At 53.8% G+C, this 26,129-nt stretch overlaps 3 protein-coding genes across 3 annotated transcripts; all 3 read left to right on the top strand.

Annotated features, from left to right (window-relative positions):
• The first annotated feature begins 24 nt into the window (after positions 1 to 24).
• Positions 25 to 10,823, top strand: VAMP4 (vesicle associated membrane protein 4). Its single transcript, XM_071435779.1, has 7 exons — positions 25 to 313; positions 1,550 to 1,596; positions 1,898 to 1,948; positions 8,309 to 8,409; positions 8,871 to 8,950; positions 9,121 to 9,172; positions 10,135 to 10,823. Exons 1-7 carry the CDS (start codon positions 248 to 250, stop codon positions 10,161 to 10,163), a joined length of 426 nt encoding a protein of 141 aa, XP_071291880.1. The 5' UTR covers positions 25 to 247; the 3' UTR covers positions 10,164 to 10,823.
• A 2,357-nt stretch (positions 10,824 to 13,180) lies between these two features.
• Positions 13,181 to 17,186, top strand: ITPA (inosine triphosphatase). Its single transcript, XM_071435778.1, has 8 exons — positions 13,181 to 13,335; positions 13,416 to 13,473; positions 13,637 to 13,701; positions 14,197 to 14,270; positions 14,866 to 14,897; positions 15,500 to 15,615; positions 16,571 to 16,647; positions 16,902 to 17,186. Exons 1-8 carry the CDS (start codon positions 13,273 to 13,275, stop codon positions 17,020 to 17,022), a joined length of 606 nt encoding a protein of 201 aa, XP_071291879.1. The 5' UTR covers positions 13,181 to 13,272; the 3' UTR covers positions 17,023 to 17,186.
• Positions 17,187 to 17,281: 95 nt separating this feature from the next.
• Positions 17,282 to 25,079, top strand: METTL13 (methyltransferase 13, eEF1A N-terminus and K55). Its single transcript, XM_071435764.1, has 8 exons — positions 17,282 to 17,704; positions 19,050 to 19,797; positions 20,466 to 20,665; positions 21,201 to 21,396; positions 22,012 to 22,155; positions 22,747 to 22,956; positions 23,307 to 23,438; positions 24,377 to 25,079. Exons 1-8 carry the CDS (start codon positions 17,417 to 17,419, stop codon positions 24,649 to 24,651), a joined length of 2,193 nt encoding a protein of 730 aa, XP_071291865.1. The 5' UTR covers positions 17,282 to 17,416; the 3' UTR covers positions 24,652 to 25,079.
• Positions 25,080 to 26,129: the final 1,050 nt, after the last annotated feature.

The following is a 26,129-nucleotide window of genomic DNA, read 5'->3' as shown; positions in this document are numbered from 1 at the left end:
GCCCGGTTTCCCCGTGGTGTCTCCGCCCCGGCCCGCCCGCTATCGGCAGCTCGGCGCTCGGCGCGGCGGGCGGAGTGGTCGATGTGACCGGGCTCTCCGGCACCAGCCATTTCCCGCCGGCCCGGCCCGGCCCGGCCCGGCCCGCTGAGCGCGGGGGCGGCGGGTCCCGTCCTGGGCCTGCCCGGCGCTCCCTGCTCTCCCCTCCAGGCTCCTCTCCCCGGGTACAGAGCCGCGGCACAGACCGGCCATGCCTCCCAAATTCAAGCGGCACCTGAACGACGACGAGGTGACGGGCTCGGTGAAGAGCGAGCGGGTGAGTGCCTCTCCTGCGGGGCTGAGCGGGACTCGCCGGGCTCGGTGCCCGCGGTGCGGGGGCCTTGGCCGGGTGTCGGTGCCGCCGCAGCCTCAGCCGCGGGGCCCAGCGGCCCGGAGCGCCGTGACAGCGCCGTTCAGCCGGTGAGGGCTGTCCGTGTGTGTCACACCGGCCCCGGTACGGCTGCTTTGGAAACCTGTTGCGGCTCCTTCGGGCCGCATTCGTGGCCAGGAGATGCCGGTGTTCCCCAGCCTCCTGCCCTTCCGCAGAGCCGGGCGGGGACACGGCCTGGCTCTGCTGCCCACGTTGGCTGAAGGAGCTGAGTGGAGTCACTCTGTGCTTTACAGCTGGTTTTTTCTCCTGTCACCACGGTCCCGTCACTTTCAGGCTTTGAGTACAGGTCCCAGCAGTTGCCTGGTTTGGATGAGGTGGATTTAACCTGCTGGGGTCAGGCTGTGCTGAAGCTTGCTTTGGGCTGTGGTCGGAAACGCTGCTGCAGCTCCAACAGCTGCCAGCGAGAACAGGAGCCGGTGCTGCCACAGCAGGCTGCTCCTCCCTTGAGGGAAGCACTGGCTGGAACTATTGCACGGGGTTGCAGGTTTGCTTGAGTTGGTTGAGCAAATATAGATGGAAATGTAGGTGAGCTGCAGCATCAGAGCATCAGGCTTGCAGGTGGGAGCCCAGAGCTACACACGGGAAAGCAGCAACTGTTGGTACCCCATGGACCATCTGCTGGGTCCCTGGGCCCACAGCTTTAGCGTGTCACCTTCCCCTCCTGATTGTTTTTGACCCTAAACAGAAATGGTTTTGTCTGGAACATTCAGGCTTCAGTGGGATTGTGGGGTTCCCCTTAAAAAATTAGATTTTGGATCCTCTCATGGAGTGTAGTGGATCAGCAAAGGGGAGTCCTGGGGGGCCCTTTGGGGTGAAACAGAGGAGCTGCCAGACCCCTCTGCCCTCCAGCCCAAGGTTCACTTGTCATCCCTCTTACATCTGCTGCCATCAGATGTAGGAGAAACCTCGTCCTTCATATCTGGAATGGATCTGATTTCCTGTGTGGATGGGACAGCCCAGGGTGTCTGTGGGTGATCTGATGATTTTGGATGCAGGGCTGGGGATTGTCCCTTGAGCAGAGAGGGCCTTCCTGCAGTCAGAGGATGCTGATTGCCTCCTAAGAGCTGGAAATGTGGGTGTGAAATGGTGCTTATTGATGAAATGGCTTTTCTGTGTTTGCAGAGGAACTTGTTGGAGGAAGATTCGGATGAAGAGGAAGACTTTTTCTTGTGAGTTGGAATGCAGTGTCATACCTGCCTGCAGCTCTGAGGCTGGGGGCTTGGGAATGAAAAGCTTTGATTCCTTTGGGATGTTCTTCCAGAGCCTTGGCCTTGAGCATGAATTAATAGGTGTGACCTTTTGTAAGAGTGAGATGTCCCTTGGATCCTTAGACGTGGGAGGGACTGATGGGAGTATGAAAACAATTCTCTGTGCACAAGGCATTGGTTCTTTCCTCTGTATCCTTTGGCTCTGGTTTAAAAACATGTTTTCATTGTACCTTCTGTCCTGATTGCTCTTTTCTGCCTGCAGGAGGGGCCCTTCTGGAACCAGGTTTGGACCCAGGAATGACAAGATCAGGCAGTAAGTTGTTGTTGTTTAGTGTCATGGAGATAATTTATTCTGGCACTGGGAGCCCCTGCTGCTGTCTTGTCAGAGTATTTCTGTGTAGCTCATCATATGAACATTCCTTGTGTCTGTGTTCTTCTAACTGACCTGTCCTACCCCATGTGTCCACAGCTAAAGGAAATCTCAGCTTTGATGCAGCCTGTCAAGAAATTGTGTGTTGACAGAGGCAAGGGGATAAAATAACATCACAGTAGCTTATTGGAGTTTCTGAAGCCCTTGGCTGCGTTCTGGTGGTGACCTGTTCCATGCTTTTGTGAGGCTCTTTTTCTACAGCATTAACCCCAAATTTTAACCTTTCCTAGCATCATTTTTTGATTTTTGAGGCTTTTTTTTACCTCATCCTGTAACATGCTCCTTAACATTTCAAGAAAGTAAGTGGCCAGGAACACACCAGGACCATGGGGTTTGGGCAGCAGCTGGTGCTCTGGCATCCTCTTCTCCAGATAAAAACCTGATATAGGTCACCTGGAGATGAGCAGTGACTCACTGGGGTCAAAGCAGCTGGAAAACAGGAAACCATTACAGCTGGAGGAGGAGTGGGGCAAGAAGGAAGGAGTGAACACTCTGGATCATTCTCCCATCGAGTCATTTCCTGGATGAAGCTTGTTCAGGGCTCCAGTTTTTCCTGTGAAGGATGTGGTGGTGGTACTTAATGAGAAGTGTGGGGTTACTCACAGACCTCTGGTCTGTGTTGCCCTGTTCTTTGCTGATGTCTGTGGAGCCAGGACAGAGATCTGTGTGGGTACTGCAGCCTGGGCATTGTTCAGGCTGTTCATTGTTTGCAGCCTGTGTGGGGCTCTTGGTTAGGGATTTTTTCCATGCCAGGAAGAAGCCAGCACAGCTCTGGGATGACTCACTGCCACCATCAGCATCAGGCTGTGCTTGTTATCTTGAGGGGTGAAGGGCACTTGAGCTGCACAAGAGGCAGAGGGCAGGTGGCTGCACCCTGAGTTTTCAGGGCATCTCTGTTCCCCCCAGAGTGTGAGGATGCTGCTGGTTGAGAGGAACTGCTCTGTGGAGTAAGCCAGTGTGGATAGAGCCTCCCTTCCAGGGCATGACCTGCAGGGAATGATAAGACTGAGAACTGGGTTTATGAGTGGGGTCTCACCTCCACAGAAAGGTAGAGATGGGGTAGTGTCCATCCCTTCAGCCTCTCTGCTGGACAGCACCTGCAGCGTCTGTTCCCTGTTGGTGGGAGACAACAGGAGCTCTTCTCTTGCCTGTCTGAGGCTGGCAGAAGGGAGCAGTGGCTTAGGTAGAGGAGGACATGGCACTGTGACAAGGAAGAAAAGTGAAAGGAGCATTTAGCCAGGAGCTGGTGGGTCCATAGGTGTGATGTGACTAATGGCCCACACACCAGGCTTGCCCATTGCCAGAGATTGCCTGGACACAGTGGATGTGGCATGGAATATGGCCCTTGGGCTGTCAAGGGGCTACACCTGTGGAGCATCCAGAGCATCTGTTACACAACAGAATTTGTTTTCTGCTCTCATCAGCATTGATTGCTTTGTTTAATAAGCACTTACACCATGCAATCATCACTTCTTGTCATGGAGATCACTGGGAAGTTTCTGATCAGCTCAACCCTTGTGCTGTAAGGATCAATGCCTGGTCTCATAGTGACTCAGTTTTCTTTGTTTCAGCAAAGACAGGGTTGGGTTGCTGCTGAAAAGCTGTAAGGAAAAGACATTTTAAGGAGGAATTTGAGCATTTGGAGAGCTGAGGCATAGCTGGGCAAAGCTGGAGAGGCCATGGCAGCGTGGGGCTGGAGGAACGAGGTGTGAAGAGGGGTGTAAAAGGAAACTGGGTGGAGGATTGGGTAGAGGAAAAAGTGATGGGATTATGGGAGCAAAGGTGTGGAACATGTTCAACGTGAGGGGCAAGACTGGAAAGTTTTCCTAGTTGTCCTTGGCAGGAAAGGGGGATGGATTGGGTCAGGGTGGAGTTTGGCAGCAGAGACCCTCAAGGCTGGCTCAGCTGTGGGGAACACTGCAAACCTTGTAGGGGAAAGAGGTGAGTGGCAGTCAGCAACAGTGACAGGAGGAAGTGCCAGTCCCCTTCAAGCTGAGCCTTGTCCTGATGTGTCTGGAGCTGCTTGGTGGGGGTGGACTCTCCTCTGGTAATTGAGAGGCCACATGGGGTCCCTTTGAGGCCCCCATGCCCAGGGAGGGCTGGAGCTGAAACACAGCTTTTAAAGGGCTTTTATCCTTTTCCCCAAAGGTACAAAGAACAGGTAAGGCAGAGCTGTTCTCCTTGCTCTGCCTTTGCTTTGAGGCTTTGGAAGAAGTGCTGAATGTGTGCATGAGAGTCTTTTCAAGGGAGGCTGGGATGTTCATCTTCCAGCTGGATTTCTTTATTTTGGAAAAGGAGCTTCTCATCACAGACCATATTTTTAAAAATTCTGCTAAAATCAGCCCCTTTTCTGCACTGCTTGACTCACTGTACTGCTGATCTTTGTGCTTTCAGGGAGCTGTGCTATTGGGTTCTTGTTCATGCTGCTGCTGAGGCTCATGCTGGGGTTCCCCAGGAGCCCTTGGTCTCTGTGAATCCCCCATGGTGCAGCTTTGGGGGGTCAGCATTGCCAGCCCCAGTGGCTCTGGCTGGCCCTGAGCAGGGGAAGGTTTGGGGAATGGTTTGAACTCTTGAGGCAAGAGCTGACTGCAGCTTCCCAGGGCTCCTTGCAGGTTGTGCAGTGAACCCCAACCACAGTCCAGGCTTTCATCTGAAGGTGATAGCAGGCCCATGCTGACAGGAATCATTGTTGGATATAATCCTTTCAGTGACTGAAAGTCCTCAGGGAGGCACAGACTGCTGTTCTGTTCTCCTCCCAGCTGGGACTGAGCAGCACCTTCAGTCCATGGCTGTGTGGTGGGGTTCAGCACTGTTACCCCGTTGTTGGGAGCAGCAGGGCTCTCTGCAGAGAGCTGGGGAGTGCTGTGCAGCCTCTGCCTCTGTACCCTCCATCTGCCTTGGCTCTTCCTGCTGTTCCCTCTTCCCTGGGTGGCTGCCACAACCAGGGGTGTTTGGGTGGAATGTGCACCAAAATACACTGTTAATATCACAGGGGTGGAAAACTGGAGTGTCATGCTGGCTGCAAACAGCCAGCTTGGAGACAAGCAGCAGCCTTGGGCAGCACACCCCTTGTGTGTGCACAGGCTGTTTACAGTGTCTGGAGAATGCAGCACTGGTGTTAGCCCAGCACCCTGAGCAGCCCAGGCAGGTTTTCAGTACCTAACCCAGACTGGGCACAATGGAGAGGCTTATTCCTCCCACTCTGGAGCAGAGGAGCACAAGAAGAGAGGAGTCTAAAGCAAGCTGAGTGCCACTGCATCTCGTTGCTTTGATGGTATACACTTGCTGTCCTTGTTAAAAGCATCAGACTTGCAGTAATTAGTAAGAAAGAAGGTCATGGGAGACATATTTCATGTTTTTGTCTGGCTCCCTTTCCTGGCAGGTATTTATTCCATTTTATTTCTCTTGGAAGTCTGGCAGGAGTAAAGCACATGAAGTGTATGTGTCAAAAGCCCATAGCTCCCCAAGAGGAAATACACTTTGTATTAGAGGACTCATTCCCTCTTGCCAAATAAAACAAGAAAATATTTTCTTCTTGATGTGACTTGAGTTTCCTACCTCAAGCATGCCAGACTAGTGTGAATTTTTGAATTTGTTCTGAAGCTGCTGGGCTAATACATAGGCTGAGCATTTTTCAGCCCCCTTCTTGGAGAGGCAGCAGTGAAGGGTGGGAGAGAGCAGAAAGAAAGGGCTGGCTTAAGGTCTGGTTAAGGTGCTATGTGGGGGTCTGAATTTCCCTGGCTAGGCCTCTTCCTTCCTGTTCTTTGCTGTGTTGTTTTGTTGGTTTTTCCCCCAGATGGCAAACTGTGCTACCCAAATGCATTTGTGTTCCATAGGAGTCAACACCTCAACATTTCTGGGAGTTTATAAGCCTTGATTTCTTTGTGCCTCCATTCTTCATGTGTGCAATGTTTTGTTCTCTTGGGGACAGCTGACAGCTTGCCCAGGGTTTGGGCAGGTAACAAGGGCCCTTAGCATTTTGCCAGCAGCTCAAGTGAGAAGAGGCAGGATGCTGAGAAGCAGCTTGGGCACTAAGGGTCTGTGCTTCATAGCTCTCCCTCAAATGCTGTTAACCACCCCAGCAGCTGGAAGTTACCAGCCTGTTTTGCCTGCAGCACTTTGGGGTGTCCCAGGACTGCAGCAGCCCCCTCAGGGCTCTGACCTGCACTGGCAGGGTTACAGGTGCTGTTGCATTGCTCTGCAAGTTCCTAGATGCACTGTAACCTTGTGTGCTCCCACTTGTTAGTTGTACCAGGATAACTTGGTGACAAATCTGTTGTGGGAGGAAATCTCTCTATTTTGAAGCCAGAAAATGATTTTAGAAACATTTACATAGTGCAAATGTAGACTTGTGTGCGTGAAGCCGATGTTTGAGGCTTAGAGGTTTTGCCAAGTTGGCTCAGCTGGGGTAGCAGATGTTGGTGCTTTTCCTCTCGCCCCAAGCTGTAGCTGCATTGCTGGCAGCTCCAAGCTGGGATTGTTGTGCCAAGATAAGGAAAGCCCCTTGCAGAACGTGCCTGCTTGTCCCCCAGTGCCCAGGGATGGGCCCTGGGGCTGTGTGTCCTGTGTGGGATGGACACTTGGCCCCCCAGGGCACTGCTGTGTGTTCCTGTCCGTGTCCTCAGTGCCACCCTCTGAGCTCTGCCAACAGCTCTGCCACTCGCCTCGGGCTGTGTAAAACAAACAGGGGATCAGAGCAGGCTCCTGGCACGGGGCAGCTCCTGCTGAGAGGTCTTTGGGCATTGTCTGTGCCCTTCCCCTCCAGATAAGGAGCTCCTGGCAGTGGGGAAGGCAGGAGCTGCCACTGTGTGGTGTAGGAGGGTTCAGAGAGAGGCTGCTCCCACAGACTCTGCGATGCAGCAGAGAGGGCAGGTTCCTTTCTTATGCTGTCCTAAAGCTGTTCTAAAGCAAATTTTTACACGTGCTGCTGGGGTCCAGCATGTGCCTTATCACAGCTGTTGACTCAGAAATTCCAGAGGGATTGCCTGGCTCTTCTCACTCTGGAAGTTCAGTGGTGCTGAGGAGCTTGATCTGAAAGGCTAAGATGGGAAACCCCTTCATATTTAGAGATGTGGAACTCTTTCTAGAGCTTTCTGGAGAGGAAAATGCCTTCAAATGACCATTCTCCCCTGTATTTGGAACAGTAAATAAATGTGAGCAAGTACTGTGACCACTATTGCTGGTTGCAGCTGCTCCTCATCAGCACAGGTGTCTGCTTGCTGAGAGGCATGTAGCTGGTAAGAGAAATAGGTCAGTGTGAACCTCTGTCTCTAATTAATCAATTAATTAGAGGCATGGTGGCGAGGACAGAGCCCTGTTTGTGGTTCATTGACTGGCCTTGAGTCTGTGTTGGCTCCAGTTTCGTGGGCCTTGGGGGAGGATACGCTGTTTCTCTCAGGAGCTATTTCTGTTTTGTTGTCTCCAAGATCCTGCTAGTGCCGTTGCCTTTCTGGGAACGGTATGTCTCAAACAATGTATTATCCCCCAGGCCTCAAGAAAATCCTCATTTCTATCTCCAGGAAAACAAACGTGTATTAGCTCCAAAAGACAAACCAGAATGGAGCAGTACTTTTCCACCAGGAAAATTTTTCTCTCTTGCCAGTGTATTTTTTTTTTCTGGAGTGAATAAATGCATTTTTAATAACCCTACGGGTGTGATTTAGGCTGCTGTTCGCTGAAGGCTGCCCACAGAGTTACATAACCTAGGAGAAGATGAATTATAACTTGGTTTAGTTAATATCAGCCATTTCTTTGCTATCCTCTCAATGCCCCTGGCAGGGTGGGTTTAATTTAGTAACTCAGTTCCTGGAGGAGGGAACTGATTTGATTTCACCCCAAGTTACTGAGCAAAGGTGTGATGTGGAGGTCTATGAAATGTAGAAAGATAAGGTTTGGTTTTTGTACTTCTTTTCTCCCCTTTGTGAGCTCTTCTGTAGCAGAGGTGCCCACCAATAGCAATTAGTGCCTTTTCATACTGCATTTGTGGGTTGAAGGTGTTAGAGAGGGTGTCCCACTTCTGCTGACTTCCCCAGTGCTTCCTCTGAGCCCCTTGTGTTCCCTTGCCCCTCCTGGGAGTGCTGGAGATCCACCCCATGCCATGCCACGCCTCTGGCTTTCTCTGCATCCCATCCACCTCTTTCCACTGTTGTGCCCTTTCATTTCTGTGGGTGAGCTCTCAGATCCTGCCAGGCTGGGCAGCTCTGGTGCTCACTCCTTCCTCTCACGCTGCCTTTGCCTCCCCAGTGTCCAGAACCAGGTGGATGAAGTCATCGATGTCATGCAGGAGAACATCACCAAGGTGATCGAAAGGGGCGAGCGCCTGGACGACCTGCAGGATAAATCAGGTGTGATGGCAAACACAGCTCTGCTGGGCCAGCTTAACCTGCTTCAGTTCTGAAAGCACCTCCTGTCACACCTGGGTTTACATTTCTGTCCTTGCTCAGAGTGGTGTTGCTCAGCCTTGGGCTGCACATCTGACTTTCTGCTGAGTCTCTCTCCACCTTCACCTGCTGCTCTGTGCAGAGGCATTAGTTTGGAGGTGCTGGGATCTAGTTGGTCCTTCAAGCAAAGGTAGATTGGCACTGGCCACTGGCACTGGCCACTGGCTTGCAGAGCATGTTCCTGTCCTCAGAGCAGCCAGTACAGAGGGAGCACAGTGGGACTTGTGTGCTCTGGGGAAGCGTGTCACATCGACCCAGTTGTGGCTGTGGTTGGGTCTTTTACTGCATAGAACTGAGTTAGAACAGGTGAGTGGGTGCTGTGACAGTGTGCACCACTGAACTGACTCTTTCCTTTCCTTTAATAGACAGTTTATCAGACAATGCTGCAGCTTTTAGCAAAAGAGCCAAGCATCTCCGGAGACAGATGTGGTGGCGAGACTGTAAGGTGAGCAGGAGGGGGAGCAGGCAGGGCTGGGGTTGTGGAAGGATGCTGAGCTGCCTGCCCTGGGAGGAGGTGGAGCAGCTCTGCTTCCCAGCTGGGAGCAAAGAGCTCCTTTCAGGTTGAAGCAGCTGGCCCTGCTCCCTGTGTAAGGTGCCCGTGTGCTCCCCTTGCAGATGAAGGCGATCATAGCCATGGTGGTGGTCATTCTCCTGCTCGTGATCATCGGTGAGTAGCTCCACATCAGCCCAGCCATGCCTGCCATGGTGGCCCTCCATGCTGGGAGTGACGCTGTGGTGCTGCTGGCCCTGAGGGACAGTGCCTGAGCCACCCCACGGGCTCCACTCTGCCCTAAGTGACCATTAGGGGTGCCTGCAGAGCTCTCTGTGCTCCTCTTCCACACGGGAGCAGGCTCCAAGCAAGTCCTGCTGACTGTGACCAGAGAAAGCCAGCAGTGCCCTGCCAGCCTTGTGCTGACCCAGGGTGGGTGGGAGTACATGGAAGAGTTTCAGGCTAGAGCAATGTCTTCCAGAAACATCTCTGCATGTATCAGGCACCTTGCAGTGAGCCTGCTGTGTACAAATGCTCTTCCCCAAAGTTGATGTGCTCCCTAATTTCCATTGAGTAGCTGTTGTGGCTTTGCCATTGGTCCCTTCCCACGCTCTGTGCCTTTCCTGGCCTCCCCAGAGCAGGGATGTCACTGCTTTTCCTACCAAACAGCTCAGAATGACCAGAGCATGTTTCTTCCAGGCAGGAATAATTGATCCCTCTGCCTGCAGAAGGACATGCTGCAGGCAGTCCAGCATGGCATGCAGCTTTTCTGTGCCACTGGCTCTGGAGGCTTTTCCTCCCTCTGAGGTGTCCAGGGGCAGCTCTGTTCCTTCAGCAAAGCCTTTGTGGCCTCTGTTGTCCTCCTAACACACAGCCTGCAGTGGGAGAGGCAAAGCTGGCAGCAGGGCTGAGAGAGAGACTGATGGAAAATCCCATCTGGTTTAGTTTTGGGAAGCTGGAAGGAGATGAAGGTAGCAGGATGTGTTGTCTAGCATGTGTGCAGACAGCAGATTGCTTCAGCTGGGGGCTGGGAACACACTTCTGCTCACAGCTGCTGGGGTTTGTCACTGCAGAAATGGGAGGACTCCTCCCTGGCAGGGATGGGGAGAGCTGAGAGTTTCTTTCTTTGTGTTTTGCAGTGCCCATAGTCCTGAAGTACCGTTCCTGACAGGGCAGCTGGAGGCTTTGCTGGAGCTGCCTCTGGGATAACCAATCTGCTGTGTAATTTAAGTGAGATATCTGTATATAGCCTGGAAGTTGGTTTTTCTCCTGGGAGCAGGAGGTGGTGGCAAGCAGCCAGCTCTAAGGGAGCGTTTGAAGAACTACCAAACCACCCTTTTCCAGTCAAGTACCTGTCCTGCTGTCAGACTTTTTTTATAACACAAGATTCAGGTCCCAAACCACCTATTTTGTGGAATTCTGGGTCTCTGGTTTGGAGCTGGCTACTTGCCCCTATGGTCTATCTGTATATATGGTTGAGTTGTAATATTAATAATAATAATTATAATAATAATAATATGGTTTGAGCAGCTCCCTGCTGCCTGCTGTGGAAGGCAGAGGGGACTCTGAATCAGAGAAAAGGAGGGGATAAATGTCTGAAGGGAAATGCACCATTATAGGGAACTGATTCTTTTGAGGACAACTGCAAGGGTGTTGTTTTTCTCTTGTTCAAAAAAAAAAAAAAAAAGAAAAGAGAAAAAGTGAAATTAGGTTTTACAATCCAGAAGACTTTCTGGTCCTGCCATGGGAATGCACAAGCTCAGTGTTTTCAGTATTGCTGCTTACAGCTGTGACTAAAGACATTCCAGTAAACCTATTTTTGACTGTACACGTGGAGTTTTTGCACATCTTCATAAAGTTCTGGAGGCCATTCAGGGCTCTCTGAGGCTGGGAGTCCCTGTTTCTGTGTGTTCTTAACCAAAAGTAAGAAATGTGTGTAAAACCTAGCAAGAAGCACGATGGTATAAAGACACAGCTGGAGAACAATTCTCCTCCTGACTCCATGCACAGTGAAGAAGCCCAGCTCATTTCAGAGCCCTTCACCATGATGTGGTGGGCATGGTTCTGAATGGCAGCCACTTTCACTTCCTTGTGATCCAGTGGGGTGGGGATTGTTCCAGACATGGGCACTGGGGACCCCTGTGCTGGAATGAACAGGAGCTCAGCTCCTCTATCCATGGGTGGGACTGGTGTTTTGATGTTTCCAGCCTTGGTGTCACCAGAAGTGCTGGTGGCATTTCTGTCAGCCCTTTATTTTTGGGAGCCTTCTCCTTTCCAGCCCTGAGCCTGGCACTTCAGCTGAGCCAAGCTCTTCTGCTTCTCCTTTTCTGATGAGAGCAGCGTTGTTGTCCTGCTGAGCACGTGTTTGAAATGATTCTGGGGAGGGGAAATGGTGCCCCAGAGAATTTCCAGTGCCATGTCCCAGCTTCCTCCTCTGAGCCTGCCCCCAGGACCTTGCACAGTTTCCACCTGAGTGCTGCCCCATGCAGAGAAGGGGATTAGGAGTGAGCAGGGCAGCCTGGAGGGCTGGATGGGATTCAACATCAACCTTGCCCAGCTGGGATACAAACAGAGCTTTTCCCCTCTGTGAGAGCTGATCTCTGCAGGTGGGAATCAGGAAGGCAAGCTGGGTTTTTCCTCCTGATGTATAGGCTGGTTTAACATCATACATTCAGTGGAAGGGACAAAAGTCATCCTGTCTGTTCCTTTGGCTACTCTCTGCCTGCAAGGGCTCATGAAGGTGGATGAGGAGGGACTGTGTCTGTCTCCAGGGGGGCTGCAGATCTCACTGAGCTCTTTGGTGCCATGTCCTGCCAGCTGGAAAGTGAGTTAATTCACTCCTGCTGCTGCTGCAGAGCCCTGCCTGGGCCTCTGCCTTTCTCCCACTGCCCAGCCTTGCCTTTGCTGCTCCTGCTGCTGCTGCCACCCACAGCAGGACCTTGGTGCCACAGGAGTCCTGGTCAGAAACATTGCAGGAATAGAATTTGCTAAGCAAGTTTTATAGAAATATTTTTTCCCCCACAAGGCTGGAAAGACCATTAGAAGTGTCTGCTCTTGGGGTGGTACAGAGCAGTCCTCCACATACTCCGTTGGTGTTGTGGTTTTATATTGCAGCCTGTGCTGTCCCACCCTGGACTGGTGGCAGAGAGAACTGCAGTCAGCAGAAAGGGAAGGGGTGTTGTTTCCAGCACTGTCTGCATGCTTGGGGATTGGTTTTCACTTAGGAGATGTTATGAAGGAGCTTCTACAACAAAAACAACTCCTTCACCCAAGCTTTGGGTCTGTTTTACCCATTCCTTCATCATGCAGAGGACAGACCATCAGCTGCTGTTTTCCACATGATTTCTTTTGTACAGGGAATGGCATCTTCTGGCGAAAGCAGTGCATTCCTCCTCTGAGGATTGCTGTGTGAGGCTGTGCTGTGACCCTGATGCCTGCGGGGAAGGGGGATGGACAGGGACAGGGATGGACGCAGGTGCAGAGAGGCCTCCTGGCTGTGGCAGCCAGGCAGCCCAGGGGAAAGAAATCCCTCCTGAGGAGTCCCCTGGCACAGCAGGAGCTTTGGCAGGGTCTGGCAGTGGGTACACGCTGGGAGAGCTGGGACTGTGCTGCTGCTCCTTCCCAGGGCCTGCTGCCCCCCTGCACTGACCTGTTCCTGCAGGGCTCCACACCGGCCCCACCGACAGAACTCGAGCCTGGAGCTTTTGCTGCAGGGCAGGGAGAGCTGCCACAATGCAGCCATCAGTGCACTGCCCCGAGCTGCTAGACTTGGCTGTTGATCGCTTTTAGCTTCAAGTCACTCAGTGCTGGGGTTGTCCTGGGCACAGACGTTCCCAAGGGACAGCTCTGGCTGTGAGAGGCGCCACCGGCAGCAAAGCAACAACGACGGAACTTTATGGCTCCGACACAGGAAACTCGATGACAGAGACGCGCCTGAGGTCGGAGGCTGAGCAGCATCAGAGCTTGGAGCACAATTCCCTTACCGATTCCCCGACTGCAGCTGATTTTACTTCAGGAAAGGCAGCGCGGGCTGTAAAGGCCGGGGCTGTGAGTCCGGCCCGGGCCGTGAGGGAGCGGTTGCCATGGCGGCCCGCCCCGCCCTCCGCGCGCCTCCCGCGGGCCGGCAGTTCCCGCCTCTCTGGCGTGGGCGGACGCCCTCCCCATTGGCTGGACGCTGCGGGGCGGGCGCGTTCCCCACTGGTCGAGCGCTGCGGGGCGCGGCGCGCCGCCGGCGCTGATTGGCGGCCGGGCGCGCAGGGGCCGAGCGCGCGGTCAGCATGGCGGCGCCGGCGCGGCGGAGCGTCGTGTTCGTGACGGGCAACGCCAAGAAACTGGAGGAGGTGAGGGCGGCGGGAGCGAGCCTGGCCAGCGGGTTTGCCTCTGTCCCTCCCTGCCCTGTCACTCCCTTCTTCCTGCGCAGGTCACGCAGATCCTCGGGGACTCCTCTCCCTACACGCTGGTGGCGAAGAAAATTGACCGTAAGTTGCTGGCAGGGCCTGGCGGGGTGCGAGGGCTCGGCCCGGCCCGGCCCTGCCCTGCCGTGTGCTCAGCACCGCTCCGGCCCTGCCCTGCCGTGTGCTCAGCACCGCTCCGGCCCGGCCCCGCCGTGTGCTCAGCACTGCTCCGTCCCCGTGTCCGCAGTGCCCGAGTACCAGGGGGAGCCAGACGAGATCTCGGTGCAGAAGTGCCGCGAAGCCGCCCGGCAGGTCACTCGCTCCTTCTCCTTTCCCGGCGGGATGGGTGTGGGGGGACCCCAGGCAGGGACACTGAACGATCCAGACTGGCCCTGCTGCTCTCCCATCACCCGGCTGTGCTGGTTTATGCTGTGTCCCTCCAGCAGCGGGAGGTCACAGAAGCTCCTTCAGGCCCAGTGGCTGCAGGACAAAGAGTTTGATGTCTGCTGGCTCTGGGCTGGGTATCCTGCAGGCATGGCTCTGGAACACAGGCTTTCCCTTTCCTTGTCCTCCAGAATGGCAGGGAGTGTTCAGCTCTGCTTGTTTTTCTCCATGTGAAACCTTCCCTACTGTGTTTCAGCCTCTCTGGCCTGCCTGGGGGGAGTTTGGGTTTCATTGTGTCTGTCTCTGGTGTGTGTTGCCTTTGATGTCAGGTGGAAACATGAGGATGGGACGGAGCATGGGAATGGGTTTGGAGGCAATGCCTTCCTTTAGGTCTGATGTTCTTCTCTTGGGCTGTCACTGTAGGTTCAGGGACCTGTTATAGTAGAGGACACCTGCTTGTGCTTCAATGCCCTGGGGGGGCTCCCAGGACCCTACATGTAAGTGGCTGTTTCCCCTTTCATGTGCCAGGGTTAGGGGCCCAGGCTGGCAGGGTGGGCTCCACACTGCAGGAGCAGTGGGGTCAGGGAGGTGATGGCTGTGCCCTGCCCTTCATCCTGCACGCCAGGGGCTGCACTGAGCTCCTTGAGCCCTGTGGTAAATCACAGAGCAGGGATGGACAGACAGAGCTGGGCTCTTGGCTCTGGTTTTAATCTGTGCTGCCTGCTCTGGCAGCTTGGGAAGCTGTCCAAAGAGCAGTAAAGGCACCAAGCCTTTCAGCAAGACTCTGCCATGAGTGCCCCATAGGTTCTCCTAGGGACAGCTTTAATCCAGAAGGTAACAAAGTTATTATGTATTTATATACATAAAACTAGGATACAGTAAATTAAATACCCCACTGCTGTTTCACTGTGTCCCCTTCAGCTTAGGAGGTAAGTCTGTCCTTCCTGGTAAATAGTGCAGAATGAGTGATCTTACAGCATACTGAGAGGGATTCAAAGGCCTATGAAAATGTAAGCAACAATGTCACAAGGATGTCTATATATCTGAGAGATAATTGCAAAAATTGATCTTCCCTCTTTCCTTCCTTTTCAGAAAATGGTTCCTGGAGAAACTCAAGCCAGAAGGTACTGCCCTCATGTCCCTGCTCTGTGTGTGACCCACTCCTGTGCCCCTGAAGTGGCTCCCTGCCCATGCTGGGGGAACCAGCAGGTTCCTCCAGCCTGTTCTGTGCCCTCCTTTCTGGGATGTTGTTTTTCTCAGTAGCTCCATCCCTGGATTCCCAGACTCTTGCCTCTGCAGGCTGGTGGCAGGGCTCATGGAAGCATCTTGTTTGTCCTCAATGTGACCTGGTAGATCTCCTGCTCCCTGTGGCTTCATGGCAAGCCCCTCTCCACTAACACTCCCCTCCCCTGCTGTGCCTTGACCCCACAGCTCAGAGTGTGACTGCAAATCCTGTGCTGGTGTCATTAACATGAGCACTGATCACTTTCAAGCACCAGGGGCTTTAGTTATGCTGGGTTGCTTCCTCTCCCAGATTCATGGCCGGGCTCTGGAGATGAGAGCTGAGCTCTGGCCTCAGTCACAGCAGGGATCCTGCCAAGAACACACTGGTGCCTGAGCTCTGTCACCTCCCAGGGGGGTTGGGAAGGCCATGTGGAACACTGGGTGGCTGTGCTGTGCTCCCAGGGAGCAGCAGGAGCTGCAGGCTCCCTCCTGTGTCCCCCAGGGCTGTACAAGCTGCTGGCTGGCTTTGAGGACAAGTCTGCCTACGCGCTCTGCACCTTCGCCTTCAGCAGCGGCAACCCCGAGGAGCCCGTGAAGCTCTTCAAAGGGCAGACCCACGTAGGTGCTGTGTGCTGGGAGGGGGGTTCTGCTGCCACTGCCACTGTGCCCCTGCTGGGGACACTGTGCTGGCCTCTGGGGCGCTGGGGAGGGCGCAGCTGGTGGGAGGTGGGTGCTGGGGTGCAGCCCTGTGTTCAGGGGTGCTCACTGAGCGTCACCTCAGTCTGCTCAGCCCCATCTCCTCTGGGCTCAGTTTTTAGGGAATTGTATGGAGCACGGATACTTGCATGTATATACCTAGCAAAAACTAACAGTAAGGTTAGGACTAAATCTTTTGTCCTTGGGTGTGTGTGGCAGCCATCTTGACATCTTCAGTGTCATGCTTTTTTATAAGTTATAAGAACGTAAAATTTGGTGGGTGATTGGTTGATGATTTATGATCATGGTTTGTATTTTTGTTTGGTTTTTTGGGGGGGTTAGTTCTGGGGTTAATTCTATGTTTGGGGGTGGTTATGGAGTGATGATGACAGTTGGTTATTGTTTTTGATACTAGGAAATATAGAGGAAGGTTAATTGAAAGTGTGTTGATGACAAATTATTTGGATAATGTAGGGATATATGGTTTAATTAGTTGATTAAAAAAAATTTAAAATGTCAACATTAAAAAAATGAATGTGTAAAATGGAATTTAAATATTAATTCCTAGTGAATGCACTAATTTAAATATTAGTTCCTAGTAAATTTAAATATTAGTTCCTAGTAAATTCTCCCTCTGTATAACAGTTCTTAGCTCTGGTGTTTGGAGAGGTCACCATAGGGCAGTGTGAGTTTGGAGCTGCTGACTTTGGTGACGTCCTGGGGAGGGGACGTGCAGGGCCTGTGGTGGCTGCACTGTGAGCTGTGGCTGCATGTCTCTGTCTGTGTTTGAGATGTGACTGCAAGGGTGTGCAGTCTTTAAGGGGTTTTTGTGCTTTTTTGTGTTCTTTTAATGTTTTTCTGTGCTTTCTCATGGCAGGGAGTGATAGTGGAGCCCAGGGGCCCTCGGGATTTTGGCTGGGATCCCTGCTTTCAGCCAAATGGCTACAACCAGACGTAAGTGGTGTTTTACCTACAGCTCTTGGTGTAAGGCAAACCTTGGTCAAGGGTGTCCAGGGGAACTTACTTGTGAGGAAGGGCATCAGGGGACATGTTCTCCTGGATCAGAACACAGTGGGTGATGGGAAACCCCCGGATCAGGGGTTCTGTCACTACAGATGAGCCAAGCAGGGAGGCAGAGGGGAGCTCTCGGTGCTCCAGCGATGTGCTGTAGTGTCCCTGCTACTGACACTTGTTTCTGTCCCCCGCAGCTACGCTGAAATGCCCAAGGCGGTGAAGAACTCCATCTCACACCGGTACCGGGCGCTGAGCGAGCTCTCCGCCTTCTTTCTTCAGAGCGACTCTCCAGAGCCCCGCCCCGCTCCCAGCTAGCGCCGAGGGAGCTCACACAGCCGCACGGGATTCCTACGTGGGAAAGGACCCCTGGAGATCCCCGTGTCCGAGCCCTGCCCGAGCAGGCGGGGTGCATGTCACAGGCAGCGCCGCAGAGACTCCCTCCGCTGCGGGCTGCCATTAAAGCTGCTCCTTCGAACCCACCGCTGCCTCGCTCTCCTTTTTATTGCTCCAGCAGAGCCCAGCGCTGTGCGCTGTTAAAGCTGCGCCGTTGTGTACCGGGGGCGGCTTTGGACCGGCACCGGCACCAGAACGGGCACCGGCACCGGGCGGGGGCGCGCCGGGGCCGCGGAGCGGCCGGGCCGGAGGCAGCCAATGGGGAACGGTCTGGACGGAGGCAGCCAATGGGGAACGGTCTGGGCGGAGGCAGCCAATGGGCGGTGGCCAGGGCGGAGGCAGCCAATGGGCGGCGGGCGCGCCGTGCCGCGCAGCCGGAAGCGGTCAGCGCGGCGCACACGTGGGGCCGTGGCGGCGGCGGGAGCGGGGCACGGCCCTGCCCGGCCCGGCCATGGAGCTGCTGCCCCGCAGCCCCGCCGAGTTCGGCTCCGCACGCTACTGGGATCGCTTCTTCCGCCAGCGCGGGCAGCGGCCCTTCGAGTGGTACGGGGCCTTCCCGGAGCTCTGCCCCGTTCTGCACAAGTATGTGCGGCCCCGCGACAAGGTGAGCCCCGCTGGCAGCCAGCGCTGTGTCCCCGCCGCGCTCCTCCTGTGCCGCCAGCTCTGAGGTGGTTTTGCCTGCAGAAGAGGAGGTCAGCTCTGACCCTACCGCTCTCTACAAGTCCCTGAACGGAGCTTGTAGCCAGCTGGGGCTCGGCTTCTTCTGCCAGGCACCCAGCAACAGAATGAAAGAACAGTCTTGAGCTGCGCCAGGGAAGGTTTAGGGTGGACAGTCGGAGGATGAATTTCTTCAGAGAAAGGGCGCTTAGACATTGGAATGTCACCGTCCCTGGAGATGTTTCAGGAGAAACAGAACGTGGCACTCAGTGCCGTGGTCTGGTTGGCACGGTGGTGTTTGGTCATCGCTTGGGCTCCACGTTCTCAGAGATCTTTTCCAGGCTAGTTGGTTCTGTGTGTGAGGACTGACACAGATGATGTTGTGAAACACGCCAATTACTTGTTTGGTTTTTTTTTTTAATTTTAAAAGTTTAATGGTAATAAAATAGTAATACAATTAGAGTAATAATAATTTGAACAATTTGAATTAGGACAATACGAGACAATAGAAACAAAGAGTTACGGATGTCCGGGTACCTTTTTCTGGGCAGCACGAGCCTGAAAAAGGACCCACGTTAACAGAGGATTAACCCTTTAAAGCAACAGCCTGTTGCATATTCATACACCTCATACATGATGCATAAATTCCATTCAAACACAGGATTCTGTCTGGTCATCAACAACTTCTTCCTCATAATCCTGACAGCACCTTCAAAGTGGGAAGAAGTTTATTTCTTCTGATAAGAGGGCAATAAATTCTTTTTTTCTGAAAGATTTAGGTGTCCTGTGGCTGCTATCTCGCTGCAAGTTCTTTAAAAAAGTATCCTACATAGCATAGTTTCTATTTTAATATTTTTTTATAACCTAAAACTATATTTAACACACTACTTTAGAGAATTAATACAGTGTAACTTTCTAACACAACACATATAATATTCATTTTAATGTTTGCAAAAAGCCAATCATAAAATACATGCATTTTTCTCAATGTGAAGCCCCCAGTGTGCCTTAGCAAGGGGACAGGAGAAACCCCTGGTTGGCCCTAGTCTGGGCAGCTCTGGGGGTTAAAACTCCGGGGTCATTCTCAGAAAACGTGCAGCAGACACATCACGTCTGTGCCACGGGACTGTGCCCTGTGGACATGTTATCCTGGGCCATGCAGAGTGACTTTGCAGGCCCCAAGGGTGTGCTTTTCACAGAGGGCCCCACACACATCTGGTATTTGCTCCTTAAATGAGGGGGGGTATTTCCAGGGTGTTGTCACCATCTCCCTGCTCTGTGCTGCTGCCCAGGTTCTCGTGGTGGGCTGTGGGAACTCGGAGCTGAGCGAGCAGATGTACGACGTGGGCATGTGCCAGGACATCGTCAACATCGACGTCAGCGACGCCGCCGTGCGCCAGATGCGGGAGCGCAGCGCCAGCACCCGGCCCGGGATGAGCTACCTGCTGATGGACATGCTCCACATGGACTTCCCTGATGCCCACTTCCAAGTGGTCCTGGACAAAGGCACGCTGGATGCCCTGCTGACCGATGAGGAGGAGGCCACTTTAGCCAAGGTGGAGCAGATGTTTGCTGAGATCAGCCGGGTGCTGCAGGTGGGAGGGCGCTACCTCTGCGTCTCCTTGGCACAAGCCCACGTGCTGAAGAAAGCTGTGGAATACTTCTCCCAGGAAGGCTGGGTGGTGCGAGTCCACCAGGTGGCCAGCAGTGGGGACAAGCAGCAGTTTGTGCTGCCTGTCTTTGTGTATGTGATGACAAAGTTCAGGAAGGTGCCTGGCTCAGCAGCGCAGATCCTGGAGATGTGCCCCGAGGAGCAGGACAGGCCCGTGCGGGTGGAGAGCGCAGAGCGGCTGCTGGCAGCCGTGAAGGACAGGCAGCACTATGCCCTGCTCTGCAGCCAGATCAGCAAAACCCCCTGCAAGGAGCAGGTTTCCTTGGATCTGTGTGACAGAGAGAGTGGGAAGCCTCGCTACACGCTGCACGTGGTGGACAGCCCCTCGGTGAAACCTTCCCGGGACAATCACTTTGCCATCTTCATCAGTGAGTACAGCCCGTGCAGGCTGCAGCCAGGTGCTTGCCCTGGCCAGGAGCTGCAAAACAGCCAGCCCTTCAGGGCCTGTTGAATTTGGGGCTGGAGAGGGAAATAACCCACCTGTGTGAGGTTGGGGTGATGTTTTAGCCCTGCCTTTGCGGTGGGGTATGTGTTTTGCCGTTGGGGTGATGTTTTAGTCCTGGCTTTGCAGTGGGGTGGTGCAAGCACAGATGTGGCACAGAGGAGCTTGTTGGGCAGAAGGACACTGCCTGCCCTGCCTCCAAGGTGGTGATTCCTGCCTGGATGCTGGTGACAGCCAGGTTAGCACCTTGGAGCCAGGGAGGCGTCGCTGCTCTCTGTGGATGTCCTGGCTTGCAGGGCCAGACTGCTGGGGCTGCACTCACAGAGATGTGTCAGCCTCTGCCAGCAGCACCATTCCCTCCCTGCATGCCTGCAAAGCTCCCACGGCCTGGAGACAGCTCAGGAGCCTGTTGGACACCCCTTCTAATGAGATGTGGCTTTTCCAGCTTTTTCCATGAGTCTGCCCAAAGCAGGGGAGATCCTGGCTCTAACCAAGCAGTGCCACCTCCCTTGAATGTCTTGCCATTCCCTGTGGCTCCTCCCCTGGTGGCTCCAGGCCGGGAGCAGCCCAGGCTGATGGCAGCCCCTTCTGCAGTCCCGCAGGGCAGGGAGACCGAGTGGCTCTTTGGGACGGAGGAGGGACGGCGGCAGCTGGCGGCCAGCGCGGGCTTCGGGCGCCTGCTGACGGTGGCGCTGCACAGGGAGCAGCTCTACGAGGGCATGGCCGCCATCCAGGCTGAGCTCTCAGGGAAGGTGATGGAGCTGGCCCCGCCGGGCCTCCCTGCCCGGCAGCAGGTGAGCCCCCACTGCCCAGCCCCCTGGTGGGCTTCCCAAAACACGGCCAGGCTGGCTCTGCCACCGGGGAAACCCTCTTCTCCAAGGGAGACTGAGCTGGATGCCTTGGTGGGCAGGCAATGGGCTTCAGGTGCAGCTTCTCTTGGCTTTCCCTCCAGCTGTCTGTCTGTGCTTGGAGGCAGGATTTGAGGTGCTTGTGTGGTAGGATTCAGTACAAAGTCCTTGCTCTCCAAAATCCAACATCACAAGAAAAGCAGAGATCCAGAAACCCTAAAAGCATCTAGTCTCCTGGCTTAATCCTGGCTTTAACTTCTGTTCCTTCTGTCTTCTCCTTCCTGCCCCAACTCCACACCATCTGAGCTCTTGTAAAAACTCTTGCTGTGTTTGCTCCCTGCATTCCCTGTGTTGGGAGTGAATCCAGTGCAGATCCCCAGCTCTCCTGTGGCATCCCACTGCTCCTCTATTGTGTCTGCTTCGTCCTGGCTCAGTCAGGACAGTGGGAAAGCCAAGCCCAGCAGCCCTGTCCTCCCTGCAGGTGCCCTTCCTGTCTGTGGGAGGGGACATCGGGGTGCGGGCGGTGCGGCACCGTGGCAGCAGCGCCCTGAGCGGGGACTTCGTGGTGGAGGACGTGAAGGGAGATGGCAGCTGCTACTTCCGCCGCCTCATCTTCCTCCAGAACAGGAACGTGGTGCAGTCTGAGGCTCGGCTCTTGGCCCCCACACCTCTCCCAGGTACACAGGGCAGGGGCCAAGGTTGATTTTTTAGGGTGACAGAGAGTGAGAGCAGTACAGGAAGAAGGTAGAAGTCCTGCTGGGACCTGCCTGTCATGCTCTAGAGCAGCCTTGGGTGTGACTGTGTTCACAGGGGTCTGAGGATGAGGAAAGAGATGAGGATCTGACTCCATGTTTCACAAGGCTTGATTTATTATTTTATTATATATATTATATTAAAACTATACTAAAAGAATAGAAGAAAGGATTTCATCAGAAGGCTGGCTAAGAATAGAATACGAAAGAAAGAATGATAACAAAGGCTTGTGGCTAGGACAGAGGGTCTGAGTCAACTGGGCTGTGATTTGCCATTAATTAGAAACAACAACATGGGCAAATCAAAGATCCACCTGTTGCATTCCACAGTGGCAGATAACCATTGGTTACATTTTGTTCCTGAGGCCTCTCAGCTTCTCAGGAGGAAAAATCTTAAGGAAAGGATTTTTCCTAAAAGATGTCTGTGACACTTGGTAGTGTTCTTACACCGTGGGTGGGACAGGGCTGAGGGTGGCTGGTTCTCAGAAAGCACCTCCATCTCCCCCCTTGCCTTACTGGCTGGTGTCTCCTGTTACTCAGGCCAGAAGAAGAGGAGGAAAGACAAGAAGAAACCCAGCCCCACAGAGTCACCTGGAGCCATCGACAAGAGCTACCTGTGCTGTGAGCACCACAAGGCCATGGTTGCGGGGCTCTGCCTGCTGGGGGGCCCCGACGCCCTCCCAGGTGACGAGGCCAACAGTGGGAGGCTGGGCTGGGGCAGGTGTCCCCACGCCACAGCCCCTTGGGGAAAGGCTCTGTTGGCCAAGGTGCCCCGGGCACCCTTCCCAAAGCGGTTTGGGGATGGTGGGTGGGATGAGTGTGGTTGTGTTTGCAGGGGTCCCAGGACGAGGGAAGATATGAGAATCTTGATTCCATGTTTCAGAAGGCTGATTTATTATTTTATGATATATATTATATTAAAAGAAAATTATATACTGAAAGTATACTAAAGAATAGAAGAAAGGATTTCATCAGAAGGCTTGAAAGGAATAGAAAGGAATGGAATGATAATAAAATCTTGTGACTGACCAGACAGTCTGAGACAGCTGGACTGTCATTGGCCATTAATTAAAAACAACCACATGAGACCAATCAAAGATGCACCTGTTTCATTCCACAGCAGCAGATAATTATTGTTTACATTTAATTTCTTAGGCCTCTCAGCTTCTCAGGAGAAAAATCCTAACTAAAGGATTTTTCATAAAATATGTCCATGACAGACGAGCAGTGGGATTGTGGCATCCTGGAGGCTCACTGGGTGCTCTTGGTTGGCAGGAGAGCTGGCAGTGCTGGTGGTGGGGCTCGGCGGGGGCAGCCTGCCCCTCTTTGTCCACGATTACTTCTCTCAGGCCCGCGTGGCCGTGGTGGAGATCGACCCCTCCATGCTGGAAGTGGCCACGCGCTGGTTCGGGTTCTGCCAGGGTGAGCGCATGCAGGTGCACGTCTCCGATGGCCTGGACTACGTGGCCAAGCTGGCAGCTGAAGGTACCATCTCACAGAGCATCTCAGGTGCCCCATCGAGCCCAGTGGGTGCCACCGTGGGTAGCAGAGTCCTGGGCTGTTGTCACCACCTGCTTCCCCTTCCTGCCCATCTCCTGCCCTGTGTCACAGTCCCCAGCCTCACCAGGTCTCTGCAGCTCACAGCCTGTCCTTGCCAACCTGTGTAGAGGTTGGTGCCTCCCCCAGCACCAAGGGCTTGTAAAGAGAAACCCCAGCAGAGAAGTCACCCATAACATGGCAGAAGGGGTGTCTTGACCATCCCATCTTTGGCCTTCCCACGTGTGTAGCTCACTTCTGTCCCAGAGGGTAACAGCTGTCTGTGCTTTGTCCTGCAGCACCAGCCCAGTATGATGCCATCATGTTTGATGTGGACAGCAAAGACCTCACGGTGGGGATGAGCTGCCCACCCCCAGCCTTTGTGGAGAAGCCCTTTCTGCAGAAAGTTAAAACCATCCTCAAGCCAGAAGGTAGGAGGGGAGATGTGGCCATGTCCCTGTGGCCAGGCTGGTCGGTTCTTTGTGGAGCTGGGGCTGTGCCACCATTTCTCATCCTGGAGAATACTGGCTACAGCCAGGATTGGTGCATGGCATCCCCTTCTCCTGGGGGTCCTGCATCTGGGTGTTTCAGTGGGCACTGTGACAGCAGGATGGCCTGAGACAGGCTGAGACATCCCAGGGGGCCAGCAGAGGTTTCTGGAAGCAGAAGGTGTGGGCAATACCTGAGAACAGATCTCGTAGCCACCCACCACCCATGTGGCAGCAGGGATGTGGAATGGAGCCAGGGGCACACTAGTGAGGGAGACATTTTCACCAGGGTGGCACAGGGTGGCAGGGAGCAGGCTGGGGTGTGGTCACCAATGGTTGCAGTGTTGTGAGGGTCCCCAGGACGAGGTGAGAGATGAGAATCCGACTCCTAGTTCTTAGAAGGCTGATATATATTATATTATATTATATTATATTATATTATATTATATTATATTATATTATATTATAGTATAGTATAGTATATTATAGTATATTATAGTATATTATAGTATATTATAGTATATGAAATTATAGTGTATGAAATTATAGTATATAGAATTATATACTAAAACTATACTAAAGAAAGAGAAAGGAGACATCAGAAGGCCAGACAAGAATGATAATAAAAACTTGTGACTGACCAGAGAGTCCGGCACAGCTGGCTGGGATTGGTTATTAAGTAAAAACAATTCACATGGAACCATGCACCTGTTGGTGAGCAACCTCCAGAGCACATTCCAAGCACTCAGATAATTATTGTTTACATCTCTTTTCTGAGGCTTCTAAGGAGACAAACCCTGGGGAAGGGATTTTTCATAAATGTCACAGTGACAGTGGGGTGCGCCGGCTGCTCTGAGCTCCCTCCTCTCTCCCTGCTGCAGGAGTCTTCGTGCTCAACCTGGTGTGCCGCGATGCCCGGCTGAAGGAGTCGGTGCTGGCCGCCCTCAGGGCCGTGTTCCCGCTGCTCTACGCGCGCCGCATCCAGGGCGAGGTGAACGAGATCCTGCTGTGCCAGGCGGGCCCCGCGGCCCGGCGCAGCCCCTCAGAGCTGGGGGCGCGGGCACGGGCGCTGGAGGGGGCCCTGCGCCAGCCGGGCCGGCCCTGGGACAGCTCCTATGTGCTGGCAGACATGCTGCAGGCCGTGCTTGTCCTCTGAGGGGGCTCTGCTGCTCTGCTCGGGCACCACGGGCCTCCTGTGGGACACAACAGGGTAGCCATGGCTGGCACTGCTGCCCGATGCCAGCCTGGGCCTGCTGGCACGGGAAGGCCCTTCCTGAGGAATGGCTCCAGCACCGTGCAGGGCTGTGCAGCCCGAGGGGCAGCTGTGGGGTGAGGACGGTGCTGTGGGACTGGCAGGGCTGTGGGTTTGGGTCTGTCCTCGTTGTTTTCCCACCCTCCGACTCTCCTTGCCCTTCAGCACAGCTCCTGTTGTTCTGAGGGTGCCTCTCCCTGCGTCTCCAGCGTTCTGGTGTCTCTGCAGGGCCCCAGGCCTGCTCCAAGGCTGCTCGTGGGTGTGTGTGGGTGGGCTGCGAGCTGTGAGAATAAAGTGCTCAGGGGTGCTCTGAGGCCTGCAGTGCTTTGCTATTTCTGGCTTATTTCTGAAGCACCCACACCCCTGGGAAAACTACGGTCATCACTGCACTTCAGAGGTGTGTCCTGGGAGCAGGCAACTTGAACCCCACTGCCCCCTCACCACTCAGCATCCCAGTACATTTCCCCCTTCTGAATCTCTCCAGCCATCACCACTGAACTGAAACCCCTGAGCTCAGAACCCTTCTGCCCCAGGGCTAGCAGGGACCCAGCCCTGTGCTCAGGCTCCTGGCCACACTCACCCAGCTGGTGCAGGTCAGCCTTCCTGCAGTATGAAAGAACAGCAAGAAAACACCATTGGGGTGTTCCCAGAGCACCCCAATCCTGCCCAGGCAGCTTAGTCAGGAGCTGGCCTGTGTGATGCCTTGTGAGGGCTGAATAGAACAGAGACTAGACAGAGATAAAGAATAAAGCAGGGATTTATTAGGTGGTCTCAATGGATCCACCTTGGGCAGCACAAGAGCCCAGCCAGGGCTACACCCAAGATGAACCAAAATGGTCACAAAATGCATGACTGGTCATGGGGTCTCTTGGGTCTCTCATTTTATAAGTTCTGCTCCATTTGCATATTGGAATTAATTGTCCAATTACAGCTTTAGCCCATGCAGTCCCATCCTGCTTGTTTTCCTCTCTTCAGTCCACATTGTTTGTGCTCTTGGGCCTGAGATTTGGATCATTTGTCCTTGGTGCCCAGCTAGAGCAGGAATTGTTTTGTCTCCCTGATCTGTGCAGGAGCTCACCATCCCCTCATATGAAGCCCAGACCCACACACTAAAGCAGAACAGAATGTGAAAAATATAAAAGCTCAAACCTGAGGCATCATGTGTATCCTGGCTGGGCATGGACCTGCAGGTTCTCATTCATTCATCAGAAGCCATTTTTGGGGGGGGGGGGGGGGGGGGGGGGGGGGGCTTGTCTTTCTCCCCTGCAACAGCAGGTGCCAAAATGAGCCTGAGACACGGTACCAAAATGACCAGCTTGCAGACAGCAAGGTGACAAACTGCTGCTCTGCCACTGATCCTGCACCCTCACTCCATGGTCCCT

This window comes from Agelaius tricolor, unplaced genomic scaffold, assembly GCF_023055355.1.
Source record: "Agelaius tricolor isolate 1412-34295 unplaced genomic scaffold, bAgeTri1.0.p SCAF_11, whole genome shotgun sequence".
Lineage (NCBI taxonomy): Eukaryota > Metazoa > Chordata > Aves > Passeriformes > Icteridae > Agelaius > Agelaius tricolor.
This window is presented reverse-complemented; position numbering and strand designations above follow the sequence as displayed.